This window comes from Leptonychotes weddellii, chromosome 10, assembly GCF_054177405.1.
Source record: "Leptonychotes weddellii isolate Sample4059 chromosome 10, ASM5417740v2, whole genome shotgun sequence".
Taxonomy (NCBI): Eukaryota; Metazoa; Chordata; class Mammalia; order Carnivora; family Phocidae; genus Leptonychotes; species Leptonychotes weddellii.
In genome coordinates, this window is record NC_138378.1 from 13,436,254 (window position 1) to 13,461,907 (window position 25,654).

General features: G+C 44.2%; 2 protein-coding genes across 5 annotated transcripts; both read left to right on the forward strand.

Moving 5' to 3' along the window:
- Positions 1-1,694: 1,694 nt before the first annotated feature.
- WFDC8 (WAP four-disulfide core domain 8) lies at positions 1,695-6,618 on the forward strand. The gene is made up of 5 exons (XM_081832265.1): positions 1,695-1,701; positions 1,856-1,996; positions 3,208-3,375; positions 5,389-5,529; positions 6,479-6,618. Exons 1-5 carry the CDS (start codon positions 1,695-1,697, stop codon positions 6,616-6,618), a joined length of 597 nt encoding a protein of 198 aa, XP_081688391.1.
- A 7,514-nt stretch (positions 6,619-14,132) lies between these two features.
- LOC102742784 (eppin) lies at positions 14,133-25,654 on the forward strand. Of its 4 annotated transcripts, none has more exons than XM_031030172.2 (4): positions 14,133-14,762; positions 16,210-16,344; positions 19,960-20,127; positions 25,292-25,654. In XM_031030172.2, exons 1-4 carry the CDS (start codon positions 14,633-14,635, stop codon positions 25,441-25,443), a joined length of 585 nt encoding a protein of 194 aa, XP_030886032.2. In that variant the 5' UTR covers positions 14,133-14,632; the 3' UTR covers positions 25,444-25,654. The 4 variants fall into 4 exon arrangements, with proteins under 4 accessions (XP_030886032.2, XP_081688314.1, XP_081688313.1 ...); XM_081832188.1 differs by lacking the exon at positions 25,292-25,654 and adding an exon at positions 20,527-20,924; XM_081832187.1 differs by lacking the exon at positions 25,292-25,654 and adding an exon at positions 20,611-20,924.

Consider the following 25,654-nt stretch of genomic DNA (forward strand, 5'->3'; position numbering starts at 1 on the left):
CCAAGATTTCTATGCCTTTTTACCTCTTTGGAGGTGTCCCTATTTGAATTGCTTTACTCTCTCTGTGCCCAAACCTAGAACAGTAGTTCCCCAGTAGCAGCCTACATCATGGTGCCCAACTGCCTGCTTCAGTGTCACCAGAGGTGCTTTTAAATGATGTACTATACCTTGGCTAATTGAATTTAAATTAAAAAGAGAGAGAGAGAGAGAAAATTTAAGCCCCTAGGCTTCACTTTCTAGAGATTCTGATTCAGGCCATGGTCTGTAGTTTCTAAAAGATGCACAGGTGTTTTCAATGTACACTACAGATTAGGAACCATAATTCTTCTTAGCCTCAGACATCCTTGGAGAGTGCATGAAGGGTGGTATGAAGGGTAAGAAATATAGCTGGAAAGTACTAAAAGTCTCAATGGTCAGTGTTCAGGGCTTCTGGAGTGAGTCATGGATTGGAGGTCCTAGACCCACCCCTCATTCACTGTATTTTCCCATCTGACTTCATTTTTTTTTAACCTGGGAAATTAGGAGGGTGATACTAATGATCAATATGGTCTTTCCAATTCTAAACTTCTATAATTCCAAGATTCAGTAGTCTCCAAAAGGATCATGCCTCTCTGGTCAGAAGTCTGGTGTGGTGTGTCAGGTTTCTCTGCGCAGGCTGAATCCAGGGTGGCAGCCAAAGCTGCAGTCCCCATCTGGGACCCAGGGTTCTCATGGACACTCACTGGCAGTGGCAGAATCGTTTCCTTATAGTTGTACCACTGAAGTTGTTTCCAGAGGCCACCTTCAATCCAGGACACTAAGTTCTCTCTGTCCTCAAAACTCCTAATAGCATGTTGGGTTCAAATCTCTCTTACCTCTTCTCTATTAGTCAAGGGGAAAACTCTTCTTTTTAAGGACTCAACAGCTTAGGTCTGGCCCAGTCGGATAATCTCTCTATTTTAAGGTCAATTAACTTGGGGCTCTAATTCCATCTATGAAATCCCTCATAGCCCACCTAAATTCATGTTGATTCAGTAACCAGAGGACAGGAATCTTGGGGATGCAACTTTAGCATTCTGCCTCCCACAAGCTCAGAAATTAGGAAGCTGTGTCTAGCCCTAAAAAGGGAGGAAGCAAACCCATATTTGCCATGCTCTTCCCATGTGCCAGGCACTGTGATGAATGCATTACAGGCATCATCCCCCTTAATTCTTAGAAGCAGGTTGTAAGGTAGAGATTGTAATTCTCATTTTATAGATGGGAAGCGTTGGACTCAGGAGGAATATTTCCCCCCCCCCAAGATTATTTAGCTAGTCGTGTTGGAGTCAGGCTCCCAAACGAGGTCTGTTTTACACTGCTCCTCCTGATGCCCATTTCTGTTACCCTAAAGGGGGTAACTAAGAAGTTATATAGTGGAACTCCGGTTGGTCTTGATTTCATAAGGAGTCAGGGGATCCAAATCAGGCCTCATGACTCCTATACCCCTATTTCCATGATATTTCTACCACTCCTTTCTAATTAATTTCCCCTATCAACTAAGACTCTGGAGGCAGAGGAATTGGGCATTAACATATTAAGTTTCAAGAGGAGAGAGGAGCTCCTGAACTTAAGGTAAGGCTCTTGGTCCCTATCTAATTCCCTGCTGTGGAATCTGAGATGCTCCCTTTCAGCTGACCTGAGCACAGATTCCAGATTCAGATCAATCTAAATGAGCTATGAGTGGTGAGAGGCAGACCCAGCCCCTAAATATAAGCAGAAGGAGAACTGAGGATGGAAGATAGAAGAGAGGGCTGATAGAATGTCACTATTCACCTTTGCAATGGGAGGAGAGCTGAAACTCTCAAGGGATGTGAATTTAGACATTGCTTTCTTGCAGAGAAACCAGGAGTGTGCCCCCGAGAGAGGGTCATCTGTGAGACTGAAGTTCCAGACTTCTGCACAACTGATTTGCAGTGCCTAAAACACATGAAGTGCTGCTCATTCGGGTGTGGGAAAAAGTGCATGGATCCACTCCAAGGTAGTAGCTTCCAGGCTGAGGGCACAGGTGCTTTTTGAGGTGTCTTACTTCCTGCTCCATCCAGAGCTGGTTGAATGATTCCCTTGGATGGTAGGGCAAAGAGGTCAGGATTCATGCTTTTCTCTTTCTCTAATCAGATTCCCAGCCCTCAAGTACAAACAATGAGTCTAGGCATGGGGGATGTCAACTGGAAAATATTGATGATAGTCTTCTTTGATCCAATATTCAAACATTCACAAATAAGAAATACTTGTTGAGTGCTCACTAAGTGTCAAGAGACTATTGTTGGCATTATGGTAAATACAAACCTCAGTCAGCTTAGATGCTGGGCTTGGTTTTGGACTCTTTGGCCTTCAAAGAGGTTTTCTGGCGACTCAAAGTATAGAGCATCTCACAATAGGAAATTCTGCATTATGTATATATACTTGCATGCATTCACTCAACAGATACCTATTGTTAATGTCCTTTAGCCAAAGATCATCAGGAACACACCTGTAGTTGAACAAGTTGGATTTATTACTCGTTGTAGTGAGGGAGAACGTTCACCATAGACAACCTGAGGGATCTCAGTAAGAAGCTGTTGGAAAGAATCTACTATAGGATTGAGGCTTTGATTGGGGAATTTGGGGGAGTGGATTTGCTCTACATTGGGTGTTGTCGGAAAGTGGGGCAATTTTATGATGCTCTCAGGGAATCTTATGTACAGAGAAGGCAGGCTAGACTGAGGATAAAGTTGTAATGGGTAGAGAAGGATAAAGCACTCATAGGTGTTTGGTATTTTGTGGGTTTCACAATACTGTTTTTTAGTCTCCTTTTATGATGGTCCCGAGACAACCCTGTTTGATGTGGATGTCCTGTGGCTCGTTTCTATCTGAGAAGGAATGACATGGCTTAGCTGTGAGCATCAGATCAGCTTCCAGATATGAGAGGCTGCTGTTTTTCTTTCTTCGTGTTTCGTTCCATGTGCCAGGCGCTTTGTTAGGCACTTTGGATATAGTCGCTGAACAAATCTTGCCCTACCAAAGCTCAGGGCCTAAGAGAAGAAAGATCAGTTCCATATTTGTAGGAGAGCTAGGCTAGAACTTTTATTGACAGTGGCTCTCTCTATGACTTGTGTGGTCATACCAAGAACTGGGTAAAAACTGAGAGCCTGACCCTTTCTCTTTTTTCCTACCCTTGATCTTCTCCCCTCTTTGCTTCCCCGCCTTCAGAACCCTGCATGCTACCCTTTGACGAAGGACAGTGTAACACTAGTATCTTACGCTGGTATTTTGACTTTAAACATCAGTCCTGCCAACCCTTTATCTATGGAGGCTGCCATGGGAATGCCAACAACTTCATCAGCATCGCAAACTGCAAAATGGCTTGCTCATCAGCTGGTAAGACTTATATCCCTGGCAATCAGAGGGACTAGACTAACCCAGAAATAGTATACCAGCGCAGTTATATGCTCAGGCTTTGAGGCTAAACTGTCTTGGTTCAAGTCAACTCTGTCATTCACTGAATGGGTGGTTTTGGGTCAGTTGCCTGCTTCCCTGAACTTCAGTATTCTTGTCTATAAAAGGGGGATAATAATAGTATTTACCTAATGGAGTTGTTGTGCCAGAAAAATGACATAGTGCACATATCTATTGAGTAGTACCTGGGGACTCACCGAAGTATGAAGCATAAACAGGTCAGGTTCTGGAATCCCAGAACCTGTACGGGTAGAGCATGGAGTAAGTGAAGAATAAGATTAGGTGAATGTGAGGGCTGTGGATTGATTCCTACTATAATGACAAGCATCAGTGATACTGGGAGACAGTGTCTTACAGAAGTAGGTGCCAGATAACCCAGATAAAAATTCTCCTTTCCCCATTTACTGCAAATTACTTCACCTAGTTTCAGTTCCCTCCCCTGTAATACTGGAATAACAGCAAAGACCTCACTGAGTTTTTGGTGGATTATATGTGATCAGGACACAAGGGTTTGACATGGGTACCGTTCAGTAGTGTGGGCTTGCTAAATGGTAGCATTCCAGGTGGTGACCATTGATGTTCAAATGCAGCACTATGTGACTTACAAGGCAGCACTGGAACTTTGATCTCAGAGTCTGGGAAGCAGGCTGAATAGTGTACCGCCACCTCCATAATACAGACAAGAAGACAGAGTCATAGAGGTAAAGTTAGTTGCCCAAGAATTCACAGTGGTCAGGGGTAGATCTGGAACTTTAATTCTGTAAGTCCAGTGAGCCTGAATAGCAAAGGCAGTCTTTTTTTTTTTTTAAAGAATTTATTTATTTATTTGACAGAGAGAGACACAGCGAGAGAGGGAACACAAGCAGGGGGAGTGGGAGAGGGAGAAGCAGACTTCCCGTGGAGCAGGGAGCCCGATGCGGGGCTCGATCCCAAGACCCTGGGATCATGACCTGTGCCGAAGGCAGACGCCCAACAACTGAGCCACCCAGGCGCCCCTAGCAAAGGCAGTCTTGTGGTCTGGCCCTTTGTGGGAGGCTTTACGGAATCATGGCACTAAGCATTAGACCTTGGCTCACTCTCAGAAGCAGCAGAAAGAAGAAGCCAGGGAAATGAGCTTGGGTGGGATTGGGAGAAATTCATGTTTGGGGCTAAGAAAGGACCTAACCATAGCTCTGAGAGTCAAACACAGCACACTCTGACAGAGTCTGACTTGACGAAGAAGGAGAGGGAGGAGAAGGAGAAGAAGGAGAAAGAGAAGTAGAAGGAGAAGGAATAAGAGAAGAAAAGAAATACTTCCTGCCCTCATAGAATTTGTAATCAGATAATGACAACAGGAAACATGCACAAAATCCTAAAGAATTGATTTCAACACCATCTATGTCCTAGTGACCCACATAGCTGTAGCTCCAGTCTGAATTTGACTCCCAAACTCCAACTGCATTCTCTACTCCTTCATCTCGATCTCACAAACACCTCACACTTCACTTGTCTAAAGCAGAAGCCCTCATCTTTGCTCTCCCACCTCAAACTTGCTCTGTCCATAGTTCTTCCCATCTTGATTGAAATCAACTTCTAAATCACCCTTGATGAATCAACATCGACATTCTCAATCCACACCCATTGAGCTAGGAAATCATTTTAGATCTATCTTAAAAATAGATCCAGAATCTGACCACTTGCTACCACATCTTCAGCTGCCACCCCAATCCGGGGAGCCGTCTTCTCACCTGGAGCTTCAAAGAACAAGCCCAACTCTCTTTCTCTTACATCGCATGAGATGCTGAGGCATTCCATTCCTCCACAGCCTACCAGAGGTAGTCATGGTAGAGTGAACCAAGTCACAGAAAGAGATACTAGTTTTAAAGGGGGGGGAGATATTTGGAGAGTGTGAGATGGGGTAGGGTTTGAGGGAACTCACATCTACTCTTGTTTTAGTCAAGAATGGACAGTGCCCACTCTTCCCTTTCAAGGACCGTATGGTGTGTCCAGCTTCGTGTAAGAGTGACTCCGATTGCCCCCAAACTGACAAATGTTGTGAATCCATGTGTGGCTTTGTTTGTGCCAAGGCTTGGACAGGTGAGGACTGGGGATATACCTCCCAAAGTCTCCAGGGCATATGCTAAGCATGCCATGTTGTCCCATGGAATGGGATGCCCCTTTGGTTGACCTTAGATATCTCTTGGGAATTTTTCCTTCTTTAATGCCCAATCACTGCTCTCGTGTTGTCCTCTTGATTTCAGGAAACTATTGTACTAGTCTTCAAAGCCAACCATGCCTACTATCACTCCCTATTTTTCTCCATGAGAACTTATTTAATTCTGAGTCTCATTCTTCACTGCCTTACAGGTGACAATATCCATTTATTCATACAAAAGAATGATAACCATTAGGTACATTCCTAATAAGCCCTTATGTCTACACAATATGTAGAGCATATTCATATCCTGTAAGGTATGCTGGGGAAAAGATGGGTTGCAAAATGCTGGTGGGCAGAAGTGATCTTGGTAGACTCTGAGGCTAGTGCTCATTTCCTCATGTAGTGCTGAGATAGTATGGTCTTGTCCCAGGGATTGTTAGTGTTTTGAGGTACAGTATAGTATGGGGGAGGAACCCAAAGCCTTTCAGCTGATTTCAACTCTTCTACTTGTTTTCTGTATGGCCATAGACAACTCACTTGCCCCTACATGATCTTCAGTTTCTACAACTTATAAAACAAGGAAGTTCTGGGTGCTCTCAATAGTTCTTCTACCTCTGGTACTCTGGGATTAGATAACCCAAATCCCTAAGTTCTGTGGGGGCCAGCAGGAATTCTATCAGATTGTCTATGTCAGAGATGGCAAGCCTTTTTGATACTTCCCAAATTATTAGCCACTGAAAGTTGATACTCTGCCTTCTGCACTCTCTTGTTACTCTGGGGGGAAGGGTAAGAGGCTTAGTCAGAAGAAAACCCTGTTTAGGGTTCCCCAAGTTCCCCAAACTATGATCAAGTATTTCAAAGTCAAATGTCTTATTTTATCCCATAAAGTCAAATCAGGTTTCTGCCCACGCAAGCCCATGGTGTGTTCCAAGATTGATAGACCCAAGTGCCTGAAGGATCATGACTGCCCAGTGTCACAGAAGTGCTGTTCACATTGTGGACTGAAGTGCCTGGAACCTCAAAAATGAATAGTAAGTGGAAAATATTATCATTGATGTAGTTACTTATGAGTAGCATAATAAAAAGCTATCATTTTTATCTTCTATCGAACTACCTTCCCAAATTGTCTTATGAAGTATAACAATATACAACAAAATTTTATATATTATCATATCTTCTGAAAATGATGAGAAATTTGACTCTTCCTTATTCCAATTTCGTGACTTACTTTGTTTCCTTGTCTTTTTATATCATGTAGAGCCTCTGAAACAATGTTGAAAATAAAGGCAATGACATCTATCCTTGTCTGGTTCTTTATTTTAAAGTCAGCATCTCATCAGAGAATCTCTTAGTGCACAAATAAGATCTAATCAAGCTGAATTTAAAAATGCTGTACCTGAGACTCCGTCTAAATTGGATGCTCTAACAGCTAGGGTAAATGAGGCAGAAGAGAGAGTAAGTGATCTAGAAGACAGGTTGATGGAAAGAAAGGAAGTTGGGGAAAAGAGAGTAAAACAACTAATAGCCCATGAAGACAAGCTTTGAGAAATCAGTGATGCCATGAAACATACCAACGTCAGAATTACTGGGGTGCCTGAGGATGAAGAGAGGGAGGGCCAGAAGGCATATTTGAGCAAATCATAGCTGAAGACTTCCCTAATCTGGGGAAGGAAACAAGCATTCATGTCCAAGAGGTAGAGAGGACCCCTCCCCAAATCAATAAAAATAAATCAACAACCTGACATATAATTGTGAAGCTTGCAAAATTCAGGGACAAAGAGAAAATCCTGAAAGCAGCTTGAAAAAAAAGGCTTTAACCTACAGAGGGAGGAATATCAGACTAACATCAGACCTATCCACAGAAACCTGGCAGGCCAGAACAGGCTGGCATGATATATTCAGGGTACATGTAGCCATGATATCCAGCAAGGCTGTCATTCAGAATGGAAGGAGAGATAAAGAGCTTCCAGGACAGACAGAAATGGAAAGAATATTTGACCACCAAGCCAGCCCTGCAAGAAATATTAAAGTGGATCTTGAAAGGGAAGAGAGAGCTGAAGAATAACATAGACCAGAAAGAGAGACAATCAACAGACACAGGGACTTTACAGGCAATACAATGGCACTAAATTCATATCTTTTAATAGTTACCCTGAATATAAATGGGCTAAATACTCCAATCAAAAGACATAGGGTATCAAATGGATAAAAAAAAAAGCAAGACCCATCCATATGCTGTCTACAAGAGACTCATTTTAGACCTAAAGACACCTCCAAACTGAAAGTGAGGGGGTAGAGAACTGCTTTCCATGCTAATGGACCTCAAAAGAAAGCTGGGGTAGCAAATCTCATATCAGAAAAATTAGATTTTAAGCTAATAGTAAGTAGTAAGATTGTAGTAAGATATGAAGAGGGACACTATATCATACTAAAAGGGTCTATCTAACAAGAAGATCTAACAATTGTAAATATTTATGCCTCTAACATGGGAGCTGTCAATTATATAAACCAATTAATAACCAAAGTAAAGAAACACTTTGATAAAAATACATTAATAGTAGGGGACCTCAACACCCCACTCACAGCAATGGACAGATAATCTAAACAGAAGATTAACAAAGAAACAAGGGCTTTGAATGACACACTGGACGAGATGGACTTCACAGATCTATGCAGAACATTCCATCTTAAAACAATAGAATACTCATTCTTTTCAAGTGCACATAGAACTTTCTCCAAAATAGATCACATACTGGTCACAGGTCAGGTCTCAACCAACACCAAAAGATTGGAATTATTCTCTGCATATTTTCAGACCACAATGCTTTGAAACTTGAACTCAATCACAAGAGGAAATTTGGAAGGAACTCAAACACTTGGAGGTTAAAGACCATCCTACTAAAGAATGAATGGGTCAACCAGGAAATTAAAGAAGAACTTAAAAGTTCATGGAAACCAATGAGAATGAAAACACATCTGTTCGAAGCCTTTGGGATACAGCAAAGGTGGTCCTAAGAGGGAAGTACAAGCCTCTCTCAAAAAATTAGAAAAATCTCAAATACACAAGCTAACCTTACACCTAAAGGGGTTGGAGAAAGAATAGCAAATAGAGCCTAAACCAAGTAGGAGAAGAGAAATAATAAAGATTAGAGCAGAAATCAATAAAACAGAAGCCAGAAGAACAGTAGAAACAGATCAATGAAACTAGAAGCTGGTTCTTTGAAAGAATTAAATAGATCAATAAACCTCTAGCCAGACATATCTAAAATAAAAGAGAAAGGACCCAAATTAATAAATTATGAATGAAAGGGGAGAGATCACAACCAACAACAAGGAAATACAGACAACTTTAAGAACATATTTGGTTTGGAACCAGAAAAGACCCCAAATCACCAGGGGACTGTTGAAAAAGAAAACCAAAGCTGGGGGCATCACAATGTCTGACTTCAAGCTATATTATAAAGCTGTGATCATCAAGACAGCATGGTATTGGCACAAAAACAGACACATACATCAATGGAACAGAATAGAAAACCCAGAAATGGACCATCAACTCTATGGTCAACTAATCTTTGACAAAGGAGGGAAGGATACACAATGGAAAAAAAGACAGTCTCTTCAATAAATGGTGCTGGGAAAGTTGGACAACCACATGCAGAAGAATGAAACTGGACCATTCTCTTACACAATACACAAAGATAAACTCAAAATAGATGAAAGACCTAAATGTGAGACAGGCAAAATCCTAGAGGAGAACACAAGCAGCAACCTCTTCGACCCTGGCCACAGCAACCTCTTTGACCTTGGCCACAGCAACCTCTTGCAAGACATGTCTCTAAAGGCAAAGGAAACAAAAGCAAAAATGAACTATTGGGATTTCATCAAGATAAAAACTTCTGCATAGCAAAGGAAACAGTCAACAAAACTAAAAGGCAACCTATGGAATGGGAGAAGATGTTTGCAAATGGCATATCAGATAAAGGGCTGGTATCCAAGATCTATAAAGAACTTCTCAAACCCAACACCCTAAAACAAATAACCCAGTCAAGAAATGGACAGAAGACATGAACAGACACTTCTCCAAAGAAGACATACAAATGACCAACAGACACATAAAAAAATGCTCCACATCACTTGTCATCAGGGAAATACAAATCAAAACCACAATGAGATACCCCCTAACACCGGTCTGAATGGCTAAAATTAACAAGACAGAGAAGAACAAATGTTGGCGAGGATGTGGAGAAAGGGGAACTTTCTTACACTGTTGGTGGGAATGCAAGCTGGTACAGCCACTCTGGAAAACAATATGGAAGAAGTTAAAAATAGAGCTCAAGAAGTTAAAAATAGAGCTACCCTATGACTCAGCAATTGTACTACTGGGTATTTACCCCAAAGATACAGATGTAGTGAAACAAATGGACACCTGTATCCCAGTGTTCATCGCAGCAATGTCCACAATAGCCAAACTGGAAGGAGCCGAGATGTCCTTCAACAAATGGATGAATAAAGAACATGTGGTTTATATATACACTGGAATATTACTCAGCAATCAGAAGGGATGAATACATACCATTTACATTGACATGGATGGAATTGGAGGGTATTATGCTAAGTGAAATAAGTCAACCAGAGAAAGAAGATTTTCATATGGTTTCACTCATATGTGGAATATAAGAAACAGTGCAGAGGATCATAGGGGAAGGGAGGGAAAACTGAATGGGAAGAAATCAGAGAAGGACACAAACCATGAGAGACTCTTGACTCTGGGAAACAAACTGAGGGTTGTGGTAGGGGAGGTGTGTGGGTGGATGGGGCAACTGGGTGATGGCCACTAAGGAGGGCACGTGATGTGATGAGCACTGGCTGTTATACGCAAATGATGAATTATTGAACACTACATCTGAAACTAATAATGTACTATATGTTAGCTAATTGAATTTAAATTAAAAAAAAACTAAATAAAGTCAACGTCTCTTCCTGTATAAAAGGACATTTGTTTTGGCTTTGGAATAAATAGGTTTTACTCGCTTGGGTTGTTTTCTTTTTATCCATTTACAACTGCTATTGGAAGTTACCATGGAATTTTATCAAATATCTTTTAAGCATCTAGTCATGCAATGATTTTTCTCTTCTAATTTGTTAGTATAAGAGCTTATATTATTAAATTTTTATATACTGAACCATCCTTGCATTCCTGGATTGACCTTAATCATATAGAGGGTATACTTGAATTAATACACTGAAGGTTCTTTAAACAAATAGTTTGTTCAGAATTTTCACATCAAAGGTCAAAAGAAAAATAGGTCTATTACTTTTCTATGTTTTGCTATTTGAGTCATACAGGTTTCAACAAACTAGCATGGAAAACTAATTGGGAAATGTACTTTTTCTCCTTATGATCTGTAATATTTTAAGTTTTAAAAATTTATTTTTTATTTTATTTTAAGCAAAGTCTACATCCAACATGGGGCTTGAACTCACACCCCAAGATCAAAAGTTGCATGCTCTACCAACTGAACCAGCCAGGCACCTCTTATGATCTGTAATATTTTTAATAATATCTTCAATAATAATACTTTTAATGATATCCTCTATTCCTTGAAGGCTAGACAAAATTTCGCTCCAAAAACTCTAGGTAAGTTTTCTTCTATAATGACATATTTATTTTACTAGTTTTCTTTGTACATATTTTATAAGCTGTATAGGCTCTCTACCTCTTCTTCTGTAAATTTTGGTCTTTTATATGTTGCTAAAATTCATCCATTTTCTCTCCACTTTCAAATGTATTACTTTAGAGAGGTATACATTATTTTGTACATAATTCTTTTTATATCTTTAATTTTCATTAATGTTTTCATTCATATACTCATGTTTCCACCCCACTCCCACCTATCCACCAATCATTCCATCCATTTACTCACACATCCATCCACTCACCTAGCCTGCGTAAACATAACTTTAAATTTATCTGTCTTTCCAACCATTCGTTCACTCGTATATCTATCCACTTCCCCTTTCACCCATCTTCTTTCTACCTATCCAGCTGCCTGTTTTATACCCAGCCTTTATCCATCTTTCACACACACACATTCTCTCATGCCCATCAACATACTTCTCCAACATTTCTATGCCCATCTGCCCTCCATCCACCTACCTTTCATTCAAAGAGTTTCCATCAATAGGCCCATTCATCCCATGACTAACCTCTCCATCCTTATGTTCAATCCAATCCACTTCTTCCCCAGCCGTTGACCCGCCCATCCATGTTCATGCATTCATGCACCCAAATATCCATGATAGCCCCACCCATCCTTCTTCATATTCTTCATCTTCCCATTCATCATACATACTATGAGCCATCCACATATTGACCTTTCTCATCCAGTGGTTTGTACTGAGTGTTTATTCTGGGTCTATTAATGTTCTAAGCACTAGGTTCTAGACACAGACCTGTTCAATGAAGCTCAGAGTTTATTTGGGGAAACAAACATGAAACTCAGTAATACACTTAGAGGCACAGAGAACAACACAGAAAGCCAGAGACAGGAAGTTTGAGCAAAGTGTCTTGGCCTAATTAACAAGCAGGAATTTCCAGGTAGAGACCATCTACCTTGGTAACCACTTGGAGTCCCTCACTCTGAGCAGTGGAATGGTGCTGGAACAGAAGTGTGGTTGAGATAGAGGGAGGGCAATATGACCATCAGTGACAGGAGATAAAGGAAGCAGGGCAAAGATCTACATGGATATTTACTCGGCCTTCTTCAAGAAATTGGGTGAGGGAAGGGGCCAAAAAGGTCATTCATCCTAGGCCCCAAAGGCATAAATTTCATCTCACCCGCTTGGAAAGTGAGATCCTTGGGTGGGGTGGGATATTAGGCAGGACAGAAGAGATAGAATAACCTGAAATTCTGAATTTTTATTTACATTCAAGAAAATTTAGAGAATTCAGCCTTATTTGGGAGCCCTGGGAACCACTTGGACATTTACAGACTCTGGGGGCTCTTTAGCCTCTGTCCCCACTATAGACATCACCTTCATCCCCTTTTATGCACTATTCCTCCCTACCTTCAACTCCATAGTAAGATATTATATCCATACTTGTATCAGAACATTCCATAGTGACCTCTGACAAGAACTCAGACACTCCATTCCCTTTTACCTTTATCTCTGACACTCACTCACTTGGTGACATTGAGTCAGCATCTGCTGACCTGGTCCCTTTGTGGGGTCCACCTGGTTCCTGAAACTGGTGGGATGGGACTCTGTAGTGTAAGTGCCTGATATTCAGCTTTTTCATTGTAATGTAAGTGCCTGACATTAAGCTTTTGAGTGCTGAGGCAACCATTTCAAAGACACCCATTTCAAATAAATACATCCCCAGCTATGTAACACAGATACTACCAACACAACTAGGATAAGGAACCAGCTGCCCTCACCAATAAAGTTCCCCTTTTAGAAAGGCCTCGAGTAACCCAGACAACTAATCACTGGAGTGACCCTGCGTCTCCTTTCCCACACCCTAATCCACACTTTTATATGCTTTAAATTCACCAATAGAAAGTGAACCCATGAAACCTTAGCTATTCCACCCTTGGACCTGAAAAAAGGGAGAGCCCCAAGTCTGCACTTTCTCCACCTCTCTCTGTCCACAACCTTCTGTATGGCCTTCTGACTTGCCATGTACCCTCCAGGACTTGTGAGCAATAAATCTCGTTTTCTTAAGTTCCCAGATGATTTGGCAGAGGTGGGTTCTCTGATCATAATAAAACCACAAAGACTGGTCCAACCACAACACTGGTCCAGTGGTGGTAGGGGGATGTCTGTGGGTCTCATTTTGAGTAGATATGCCCCAAGGGCATCTCAGGCCTTCCTAGCAGAGAATACCACTGTCAATAGGCTGAGACCTACACCAGATTCCCACAGGGGGCTCTGTTGGTGAACCTAAATTTTGTGACCATATAGTCACTCACTGATGATAAGGCTGGCTTTGTCTGGCTTTTGCCCACCATGTAGGACAAATGGAGAATAAAACATGGCCCCAAAGTGCAACAGCTAGTTAAGGAAGGAAACGGGGACCCTACAGATGACATTTACACTTTGAAGAGAGTCTCTCCTTCTGCCAAGACTGATGGACTCGCTGGCATTGTGGATTCCCTGTAGGAAAGCTACCAAGGACCCCAGCACTCTCTCCAGAGCCCTTTCACCAGTCCAGTCAGAAGCCAGCAACTCTGCTGCCTATGGATCTTTACTGGAGTATAGTCTCTCAGGCAGGTCTCCCCATCTTCCAGTTCCTCCTCAAACAACAAGGAGCTTGCACCAGATGGGAGACACTCCCCATAAGCTCTTCTGACAAGCTCCACTGCTCTCAAACAATAGGACCTCGACAAACACTTTCTGAAAACTCAGCTGACGGGCTGTTCCTCCCCCACACCCCACTCTGTGGCAACACATTTACACTTTGGCCTTAGTCAAAGAATAGGAACTACCCGAGGAGAAAACGGAGAAGGAGGGAGGAAAGGGTGGGAGAGGGAGAAAGAGACACAGAGACCATGAGAGGCCCACAGAAAAAGAAAGTAAGTCAGACACCAACACAGAAAAGCACAGAAAAACAAAGAGATACCAAGAGATGCCTAGAAACACATTGTCAGAGACAAACAAAAGGGCCATGCCACTCAGCATGCAGATAAAATGGAAAGTGAATGGAGAACAAGCACATTCCACAACTCTCAGAGTCATCAAGAAGAAGACCCTTGATGGTGCATTGAGTCCTGAGGTCACTTAGAAAGTGAGACAAGTTTTGCCCACTCCCCCTGGTTGACCAGAGGGCCCAGCACAGCCCAGGCTGCTGAGGATCAGGAGCCATGCAATCAAAGACCCTTCCCCAGGACTGTGCACTGTAGATGCCAGCTGGTCACATTGATGATCTCAGGAACTTGGTGTTCCCAGCAGGAAAGGAGGTGTCTGGCTTGACTCCAATTCCCACATCCAAGATACTGACTACTAAAGAAATAGTCTGGACAAAGGCAGCTAGACATTTTCATGTTCTGGAATCACCAGACAGGCCAGCTCTTCTTCAGAATGGAGTCTTCTAGATTTTTGAGCATCCTGGTCTTATGTACCCTTCTAGTGAATGTCCAGGGACCTGGTCTGACTGACTGGATCTTTCCCAGTAAGTACTGGGGCCTCAGCCCTCGCCCTGGAGAGAGGGGAGGTTGCTGGGAGGAGGGAACAAGGAATAGGACTCGAGTTGTTTCCCACCATGTTAGCCCTGGTCCCAGGTGGGGACATATTTGGAATATTTCTTCCAATTTCCCTCTTGATGGAAGATCCCTTCAGTGAATGCAAGATTGCAGACCTGAGGCAACCCCCACTTTCAGTCCCTTTGAAGTGAAGGTCAATTGGGGGTGGAGGGAAGAGTCACAGGATCCAGTGCTTATGGGAGGGGCTATAGGAATCTGGGAAGCCTAGTAGACCTTCCCTCACCCCACAACAGAAACAGCCCCCTTTCTCAGGATATCATCTCCATTAACTCCTGATTATTTCAAATGTAGTCCTATAAAGTATTCTTGCATCCCCAGGGGTGTCTTGCCTTTGGGATAAAAGTATCCAGAAGTTTCTTTGAACTGACGACAGTAATACTCCAGGACTATATAGTAATAATGATAATTGCTACCACTTACTGAACATTTAGAAAGTAAGGAGTTTGAGAGGTCTGGATTCAGACATAGTGGTTCTACCACTCAGTAGCCATAACCTTGGGCAAGTTACTTAAATTCCATGTGCTTCTGTCTCCTCTGCAAAATGGGGATGTCAGTAGAACTCAATGAGATAGTATTTAAAATGCATAGAAAAGTGCTTGGCTTATGGGCAACAGTTGACAAACATTAATTAACATTGCTATGCATCAGTTCCTATGATTAGAGCTTTACACTTTTTGTCTCATTTCTTCCTCAGCAACTCTGTAAGGCTAAAACAATTTTACAAGTGAGAAACCCAAGGTTCAGAGAGGTGAGTGGTAAGCCAAGAGGTAGAATTTAAACACCTGACTCTCTGATGCCAGGGTGAGGGATATTAATCACTGTGCAATAGCACCGCCCCCCACCCCGGAGGAACTCCCAAACACTGACTCCTCAAGGAGGCCAAAATGACCAGATTAGCTTAGACCAGTGGCTTTCGGTGGGGTGATTTTGCCTTCCAGGGGACATTTGCTATGTCTGGAGACATTTTTGGTTGTTCAACTGGGGAGTGCTATTGGCATCCAGTGGCTAGAGGGCCGGGATGCTGTAAACATCCTACAGTGCACAGGGCAACCCTCCCCCTCCCATAAATAATGATGAGGCCCTAGGGGCAAGGTTGAGAAATCCTGCCTTAGAGGGGGTGGCACTAGGGGGTGGAACTAGGGACAGGGTAAGAAGGTAGAGAATAAGGGGTGGTCAGAAGGGAGGGTAGTGTAGGCGGTGTTGGGAAATACATGAGAGCACCCTGCGGAAAAGGTCTCCTGTGTATGAGCAAAGAGAAAGCAAACTTCCCTGACTCCCCAGAATTGCCTCAGGTTGGGAGAAGTGTGGGTACTGTGCCCTCCAACAGCCACGGTTGTAAAATTGTCCTTTTCCTAGGGAGATGCCCCAGAATCCGAGAGAAATGTGAATTCAGAGAAAGGGATGTATGTACAAAGGACAAACAGTGCCTGGACAACAAGAAGAAGTGTTGCATCTTCAGCTGTGGAAAAAAATGCTTAGACCTCCACCAAGGTAATATTCAGAGCCTCAGAATAACCAGCCCTTCTGCCCACACCCTCACCTTCTGGCCACGTGGGTGGCATCGTCTCTGCTTTGCTAAGGGCTGGTCTCTGACCAAGATTGCTGGGTTGGGGAGACCTGCAATTTAGAGCCATCTCTGCCCCTGATATTATGTGTGACATTAGATAGTATCCTCATCCTGTCTGGGCCTCAGTTTCCCCAAACAGAAGATGACTGTAGGATTTTACCAGACAGTCTCGTGGTTGCTTTTAACTCTTATGATTTTTTTTTTAAAGATTTTATTTATTTATTTGAGTGAGAGAGAGGAAGAGCACAAGAGGGGGAGCGGGAGAGGGAGAAGCAGACTCCCTGCTGAGCAGGTAGCCCGATGCGGGACTCGATCCCGGGACTCCAGGATCATGACCTGAGCCAAAGGCAGTTGCTTAACGAACTGAGCCACCCAGGCGCCCAACTCTTATGATTTTGTTTGTTTGTTTGTTTGGACTCGTGATCTTCTGACTCCCCAGTTGGCTACTGTTGGCACATTGTTGCTGGAATTGATAATGAAGCTATTGATATTTACAAGCTTTTTGCTGCAGAGAGGCAGCCTCTCTGCTTATTGAAGTCTATCTTAGCCCCAGGAAACCTCCCTCAACTACTCCAGACCGGAGGGCCTTTCCTTTGCTCCTGCAATCTTAACTCCATGGCCATCTCCTTGGGCTCCAAATAGACTATCAAAGTTACTTTACTCTTCATTTAACAAATATACATTGAGTGTCTTTGAGACTCATAATAGGATTTGACCAGTATGGTCAGGGAGGTGAGGAAGCAATCTGGAGTTGTGTTCAGAAGATTGGGTAGTAAATTTAGGCATACTGTGGTGGGGTGAAGGGTTTTGCAGGTGCAGGGAATAATATGCACAAAGGCTCAATGGTGGGGCCAGAGGCCAGAGAGCAAGAATACATATGAGCATGGTACGAGGGAAAGGATCTTTGGTAGGTAGGGTCTGGTGGCCTAGCATCTCACTTTGATGCAAAGTGATGGAAATCCATTGAGGTGGACAGTGATGTGATCATGTTGTTCTTCAAGGATTTCAGGAAGAGAGGATGTGGTAGCTTGGACCAGAGAGGTAGCTGAGGGGATGGAGAGGAGTGGGGTGTGTTTGAAAAGTGTCTAGGAGGTCAAGTAAGCAGGACCTGACAATGGAGCAGAGTGGGTAGGAGGATGGTAAGTTGTTCATTTGCCTACAGGTGAGGGATTCTGAATCCAGGCTCCCTGAGTTCAATTCTTAGCTCTGGTTTTTACCAGCCTGAGAAAATTAACAACTCTCCCCCGCTGTTCCTCAGTTTCCCCAGATAATATAAGGGCCAGTGTTAAATCCTCCAAGTATGGAGGATCAAATAAGTTGATGCACATGAAGTACTTAGAGCAATGCCTGGCACAATATCCCCAGATGACATATATTAGTTTAAATTATTTGTTATTCTTGACTGGGAGCTCCTAAAGAGTAGAGGCCATGCCTTTTCTTTGTCTCTTAAAGCATCTTGCACGCAGTAGGTACTCAATGAGTGGCTTATTTAATTCAGGTCAGGATGCATTTGGTTTTACCCTCAACATTTTGCATGATGATATACTGAGCCAGACACCTGCTAGGAATGGGGATCCAAGATGAAATCAGACACAATCTCTGCTCCCTTGGAAGCTCACAACCTCATGGAGGAGACTGAGGATGTAAACCAGTGACAATCATGCACAAGAGATCAGAAGCATGGTGGAACAATGCAGGATTGGTCCAGGCACCTGTAGGGGTATGGGGTGTATATGGAGTCAGTGACATCACAGAGGAGCTAATGTCTGAGGTTTTGAAAGAAGAGTGGGAGTGTCACTAATGAACAGCAGCAGGGTGGGCAGAGGGAATGCAGAGTGAAAGGTGTGGATGTGTGGGATAGCAAAGGGTGTTGAATATTGCAGGAGCATGTACCTCAAATGGTACTGTGGTGGGGGGTGGGGCAGAACCACAAGCAGGAGCCAGCCTACAAAGAGCCTGTGAGTCATGGGAAGACTTGCCACGAAGTCAAGGTCTTAGCTGTGGAATGATGTGATCAGCTTTGTTTCAGGTTCATTAGGTCCTTCCCTCTGGTGGGCAGCACGAAGGATTGATTGGAGGTGCTAGGGACAGGGGCAGGAGATCAGTTCCAGGCTATCCCAACAGCCCAGGCATGAGACACTGAAGATTAAAGAGAGTGGCAGAGAAGTAAGCCAGGAGTTTTCCCTTGAGAAACTCAGAGTTTAGTTCAGATCTGCATTCATTTGCTAGGGCTGCTATAACAAAGGACCACAAACTGGGTGGCTGAAACAACAGAAATGTATCGTCTCAAGGTCTGCAGGCTACAAGCCCAAGGTCAAGTGTTGGCAAGGCAGGGTCTTTCTCAGGTTATCAGGAGAGCATCTGTTCCATGCCTCTCCCCTAACTTGTGGTGGTGTGCTGGCAATCTTTGGCAGTCCCAGGCTTGTAGACATATACCTTCAGCTTCACATGGTGTTCTCTCTCTCTCTTTCTCTCTCTCTGTGTCCAAATTTCCCCTTTCTATAAGAAGACCAATCATATTGGATTAGGCATGCATCCTCCTCCAGGATGACTCATCTTAAACAATTACATCTGCCACAACTCTATTTCCAAATAGAATCACATTCTGAAGTACTGAGGGTTAGGACTTCCTGGGAAACAAACTGAGGGTTTCAGAGGGGAGGGGGGGTCAGGGGATGGGGTAACAGGGTGATGGGTATTAAGGAGGGCACGTGTGGTGGGGAGTACTCTGTGTTATACAATGATGTACTATACAGTGGCTAACTGAGCATAATAAAAAAATAATAAAAAACAAAACAAAACAAAACAAAAAACATATGAATGGGCGTGGGGTGGGTAGGGAGAGACACAATTCAACCTATCACAGGACTGAAGCTAACTGCAGGATGAAAGGTGCTTGGCCATCTAAAAAACTAGCCCCTGCCTTCCCTGCCCTACTTGCCTTTTACTCGTGATCCCAGATTCTCTCTTCCTGGCATGGTTTGCAGGGCAGAGTTTGTGGCTTATATTTTGTCATTTTCAAGGCACTTCCATATCTTTTATCCATTCAGGGCATATTTATTGAGCAACTTTTCTCTGCCAGGCACTGTGCTAAAAGCTGCACATTCAGGTCCATGAGGGCAGTCTCACTTGTACCTTAGGACAGCCCTGTGCCACTAGCAGGGTGGGATGTTGCATTCCCATTTTCCAGAAGAGGAAGTCAAGGACAAGACAGGTAACAGGGGAGGTCGATATGCACACACTGAATTGGGAGCAGAGCCTTGAAATCAGTCTCCTCACTCTCAGGGAAGACAATGGGGACGGTGACCATGAGGAATGGGGGAGATGGACGTTCTCCAGGCCTGCAGACACCCCAATAGCTCTGCTCTGGGGTCTCCCTGCAATGTATACCATACTCCAGTGGAGCTGGGCTCCTGAGGTGTGATAAGGGGAAAAGAGCTTGCTCCATTCCATGTCTGGTGATTTGCAGGGGTAACAATATCAGCTGCTTTCTTGAGGGGTGGGCACTCGTATTGCTCAAGTCTGGGGTCTCCCTACAGACATATGCACCATGCCCAAAGAACCTGGCCCTTGCATGGCATTTTTTCGTCGTTGGTGGTACGATAAGGAGAAGAATACCTGCTCCAGTTTCATCTATGGTGGCTGCAAAGGAAACAACAACAATTTCCAGTCCAAAGCCATGTGCCAGAACATGTGCCCCAGCAATCGTGAGTTCCTGGGGCGTGCTGTCCTCACTTGGGCCCTGCCAGCAGACCTGTGTGTAGGTGCTTTGTTCAGGCATGGCCACAGCCTTGGCAGGCCAGGTGCTGGCAGGGCCAGCTCCACTTGGGAGGTGAGCATGCACCTGGCAGAGGGATGGACAGTGGCATTCTGGGAACTGAGGTTGGGAAGGGATATGCTCATGATCAAAGCTGGCAAGTATGAGGGGTGGAGGGAGCATACATACATGGTGAAATCCCAGAGACCAGCTCCACAGAGGTCACAGGACATCCAGCCTAGTGTTGGATTGCCAGCACTCTATCCCAACCACATCCTGTTTCTCCTGTAAGGAGGAAAGCTATAGCTCCCCGGAGAAAACCCACTTTGTTTTTGCCTCCTGTGCAAAGATGAATGAACGTCACTTCAAGACTCGCTCTGAAGATAAGCTGAGCCCAAGATGCTTAGTGGGTCCTGTCCTACATTCTCACCAGGCTCCTAACTGTCAGTGCATAAGGATGCACCTGAACAACCGCCAGGAGTTGGCTCGTGATCCAAAGCTCTGTCCATGCACCTGACCGATGCTCCACGTTGGCGTCCACTCTTCCACTCCACATTCCAAGGGCTCAGCTCTTCCCCAAACAGAGCCCTGGGATCTGCATTCCCCTTTCTCTAGCTCAGCCTCTTTTCACACATGGTATCATTCTCTTTTGATCTCATCTCTATGCTTCTTTCCTTTATGTCTGATGTCTAGAGCCTCCTGTCTATACCTGCATAGCTCCCAGGTTTCCCCAATAAAGTACTCTGCTTAGTCCTCTGACTCTGTGGCTGAATAATTCATATCTGTTGGTACATTACACTTTGCAGAGAGTAAAGGGTTATTGGGACTCTTGTGACACCATTAAAGGGAGTGAGAACTGTCAGAACCTTGAGAGTTGAGAGCTCCAGGGACATTGTTATCCACCTCTGTTTCTTCAAAAAATTGTAAGACCCTTTTAAGACAAGGGTCTATGGGCATTGTCTTAGTTTGGATCCCCCAGAAACCAATCCTAGGACAAGGACATGGGTAGAGGAGTTTACTTGGGAGATCTCTCAATACACACAAGGTGGGGATGGGGTAGGTGATACAGGCAAGAGAGGAGTGTATCATGATTATGATTATGGTTACCATGGGGGCAAACTGCAGCTTACTCCCCCTGGGACCTTCTAAGGAACCCTGTAAAACAGGTGTCCAAATGTCTGCATTCATCTCCAGTGATGGGGCAGCTGAGGCATTTATTCATTAATTCCCATCCCCTCCTGGATACCTGGGCCTATGAAACCCCTTGCTCCTCCAGATTATTCCCCACACAAGCTGAGCAAGCTGTCAGGGAGCCAGAGAAAACCCACAGCACAGAAGTAGAGACTCTGACACTTAAAGTGGGAAGCTATCACTGTGCACTGGCCACAACAAGGAGCAAAGAACTAACACAAGATACACTGTGGATGAACCTCAAAAGCATTAGGTGATGCAAAAAAAGCCAGACAGGAAAGGTCATATACTATATGATTCCATTTGTATGACATATCCAGAATAGGTAGATCCATAGAAATAGAAAGTAGGTTACTGGTTGCCAGGGGCAGGATTAGGCTGGGGAAAATAGTGACTGCTAATAGGTAGAGATTGTCCTTTTTTTTTTTTTTTTTTTAGTTTTATTTCTTTAAGTAATCTCTACACCAGAGGTGGGGCTCGAGCTCCCAAGATCAAGAGTTGCATGGTCTTCTGACTGAGCCAGCCAGGTGCCCCTAAGGTTATCTTCTGGAGTGATAAAAATATTGTGGAACTAATAAAGGTGATGGTTACACAACATTGTGAAGGCCCTTAAAAGCCTCTGATCTGGAGAAGTGTCTGTTCATGTCTTCTGCTCATTTTTTGACTTGATTATTTGTTTTTTGGGTGTTGAGTTTGAGAAGTTCTTTATAGATCTTGGATATCTTGGGTATCAGCCCTTATATGTAGTGCCATTTGCAAATATCTTCTCCTAGACACATGAAAACATATTCACCATCATTAGCCATCAGGGTAATTCAAATCAAAACCACATTGAGATACCACCTTACACTAGAACGGCAAAAATTGACAAGGCAAGAAACAACAAATGTTGGAGAGGTTGTGGAGAAAGGGGAACCCTCTTACAGTGTTGCTGGGAATGCAAGCTGGTACAGTCACTTTGGAAAACAGTGTGGAGTTTCCTCACAAAGTTAAAAATAGAGCTACCCTATGACCCAGAAATTGCACTATTGGGCATTTACTCCAAAGATACAGATGTAGTGAAAAGAAGGGCCACATGCCCCCCAATGTTCATAGCAGCAATGTCCACAATAGCCAAACTGTAGAAAGAGCTGAGATGCCCTTCAACAGATGAATGGATAAAGAAGATGTGGTCCATATATACAATGGAATATTACTCAGCCATCAGAAAAGATGAATACCCAACTTTTGCATCAACATGGATGGGACTGGAGGAGATTATACTAAGTGAAATAAGTCAAGCAGAGAAAGTCAATTATCATATGGTTTCATGTATTTGTGGAACATAAGGAATAGCATGGAGGACATTAGGAGACGGAAGGGAAAAATGAAGGTGGGGAAATCAGAGGGGGAGAGGAACCATGAGAGACTATGGACTCCAGGAATCAAACTGAGGGTTTTAGAGGGGAGGGGGGTGGAAGGATGGGTTAGCTCAGTGATGGGTATTAAGGAGGGCATGTATCGAATGGAGCACTGGATGTTATAGGCAAACAATGAATCATGGAACACTACATCAAAAACTAATGATGTGTTGTATGGTGACTAACATAACATAAAAAAAAAAAGCCTCTGATCTGTCCACTTAAAAATGGTTAATCTTATCTGATGTTAATTCCACTTGATTTTTAAAAATGGTTAGAAAAAAAATGTGCACTAGAACCGTCTCCCGCAGCTGCAGGTGAAATCAGAGGCAAGCCAAGAACATGTCTTATTAACGCTTCACACCTTAAGTTGGAAAGTTCAGAGAGGAATCTTCATGCCCCATGGTTGTCCCAGGTCATAACTGATATTTAGTATTTCCTCCTGCATCACCCATTCCAAATTGCACCCAATGATAGAGGCTCTCCATTAGCTCTGGCATCCTCTCCTGCTTTCAGAGCACCATGATCCTGACACACACTCTCAGAAGATTTCGTTCAACCTGGGATCAACCTGTCTCCTCCAGACCACATGCTACTCATGGTAACATCTTTACTTTTTGACGATGGTTAAGGAAAAGGGGTGGCCCAAAGAGAAGAAAAAGGAGGACAGAAGGGAAATGAAGGGCAGGGAGGAGGAGATCCAGAGGGAGACTCACAGGAAAAGAGAAAAAGGTAGGCACAGAGTTAAAGGAGGAGGCGCAGAGAGAAGGAAAATAAACAGTGTGAGAAAAACAAGCAGACAGACAAGTGGACATATCAGGAGAGGTGTAAGATTGGAAAGAAGAGAGCTGGGATATTCTTGATCTCTAAACTCCCCCTGGAAAATGGAAGATGCTGAAATTGAACATTCCCTTCTCCGAGGGAGTCTAGAAGTCCCAGACAAGTTTTGCCTCCTCTCCCTGGCTGACCAGAGAGCCAGAGAGCCTCAGCGAGCTGAGAAGTAGAAGCTGCCTGTCAAGAGCCCTTTACCCCAGGGTTGGTGCTGTGGGTGTCAGCTACTCCCACTGATGGCCTCGGGGACTTGGCGTTCCCCAGCAGAGGGAGTGTGGCTGGCTTGTCTTCAGTGATATGTGGCTCCTGTGCCAGGGCAGCCAAAGTTCAGAAGCAGAAGCTACTGAGGAGCAGTTCCTAATTTTGGTGCCACCAGCCAGGCCAGTAGCTCTTAAAATGGGGCTCTTGGGTCTTCTGCCAGTCCTGGCACTCTTCATCCTCTTGGGGGGAGTCCAGGAACCTGAGCTGGTTGAGGGGTTCTTTGGCAGTAAGTATTGGGGTCCTCCCAGTGGAGACATGGAAGTTGCTGGGAAGGAGGAACAAAGAATTCTACGGATGAGGAACGCCTCCCCCACTCAGCCTGGGGTCCTAGGTGGGAGAAAGGGAGATATTCACAGTCCTTCTCTCAGACCCCTACCATCTAGTAAGATGCCTTCTGTGAGTGCAAGAACCCGAGTCTCTAGCAACAGACTCCCCACTATCGTTATGAGAGGAATTCCTTCTGGAGGGGCCTGGACCTGGAGCTCATGAGATGGACTAAAGGACCTGGGACTTTATGGGCCTTTCCTGCAAGAAAGGTCCCTCACCCTAGCACCACCTTCAGCAACTTTGAATCTTCCAGTTGCAGCCCCCAAAAGTCTCCCCACACCCACACCCCCAGAGGGTCCTTGCCTGTGGAGTAAAGAATGGTCTCTTGAAGTCCCTCAGAATGCCGAGATATGAAGACCCCCATAAGTAGCAACTAAAATACACTGAGCACTCGGCAGTGAAACCATACATTGCAGGTTCAAATCCTGGCTCCTCTCCTTAGTAACTGTGTGACCTTGGCGAAATTCACATAACCTCCCTGTGCTCCAGATTCCTCTGTTTATAAAATGTGGATATTGATAGGACTCACCCATAGAAATGCCACAAGGATTAAGGAGAAGAGAACAAGTCCACAGTAAGCACCTCGTTAATATTAGTTATCATTATTATGCCCCAGGCCGCCTGACAATGACTTCCAAGTTTTGTCACCTAATCCTCCAAACAATTCTATAGGCAAATGAAAGAATCAAGGTCCAAAGATGGTGCCTGCCATACCAACGGTGGCAGAGAATTCAAAAGCCCAGGCATCTGACTCCACAAATGGAGATCTCAGTCACCTAGAAGAGTGCTAGCACCCTCACCCCCACCCAGGGAACATCCAAATACAGGAAGGCCAAGTGACCAGAATAGTCCTAGGGGAGAGCATCCTTCTCCCTGAACCTCATGGTTGGTGGGGATGGGAGTAGGGCTGTGTTTAGGGACTAGATGGGGAGTCATTATGAGGTTGGGAGTGGGGCTAGAGCTGTGAAAATCCGGAGTTCTCCAAAGGTCACTACCTTCTGGGGACGATGAAGCGAGAAAAGTCTTCTCTAACTCTGCAGTGTAGCCCTGGGCCTGGCAATGGAGGGTTCTGGCCTTCCTTCTTCCCTCTTTTCCCTCCCTCAGAGAAGTGTCCCCGGACGAGAGTACCATGTGGTTATAGAGAAATCAACCAGTGCGCGAAGAACAAACCATGCCCCGGGAAGATGAAGTGTTGCAATTTTAACTGTGGAAAGAAATGTTTAGACTTCAATGAAGGTAACATACAAACCCCCTGAACTATCCAGTGCCCTCCCTCCTGACCCCCACTCTCTGCCCATCTGCACCAACAGCGTCGGACCTCTCCCCTGGTTGGCTGATGGCTGGTCTCTGACCAAGAATCTGGGTGCCTCTTCTACTTGACCCAAATCCTAGCAGTGCTGGACTGGGGTGGGGTTTATTTCATTTCTGCCCCTGCTCAGGTATAATGTGAGTAACAGAGTTTTTGCT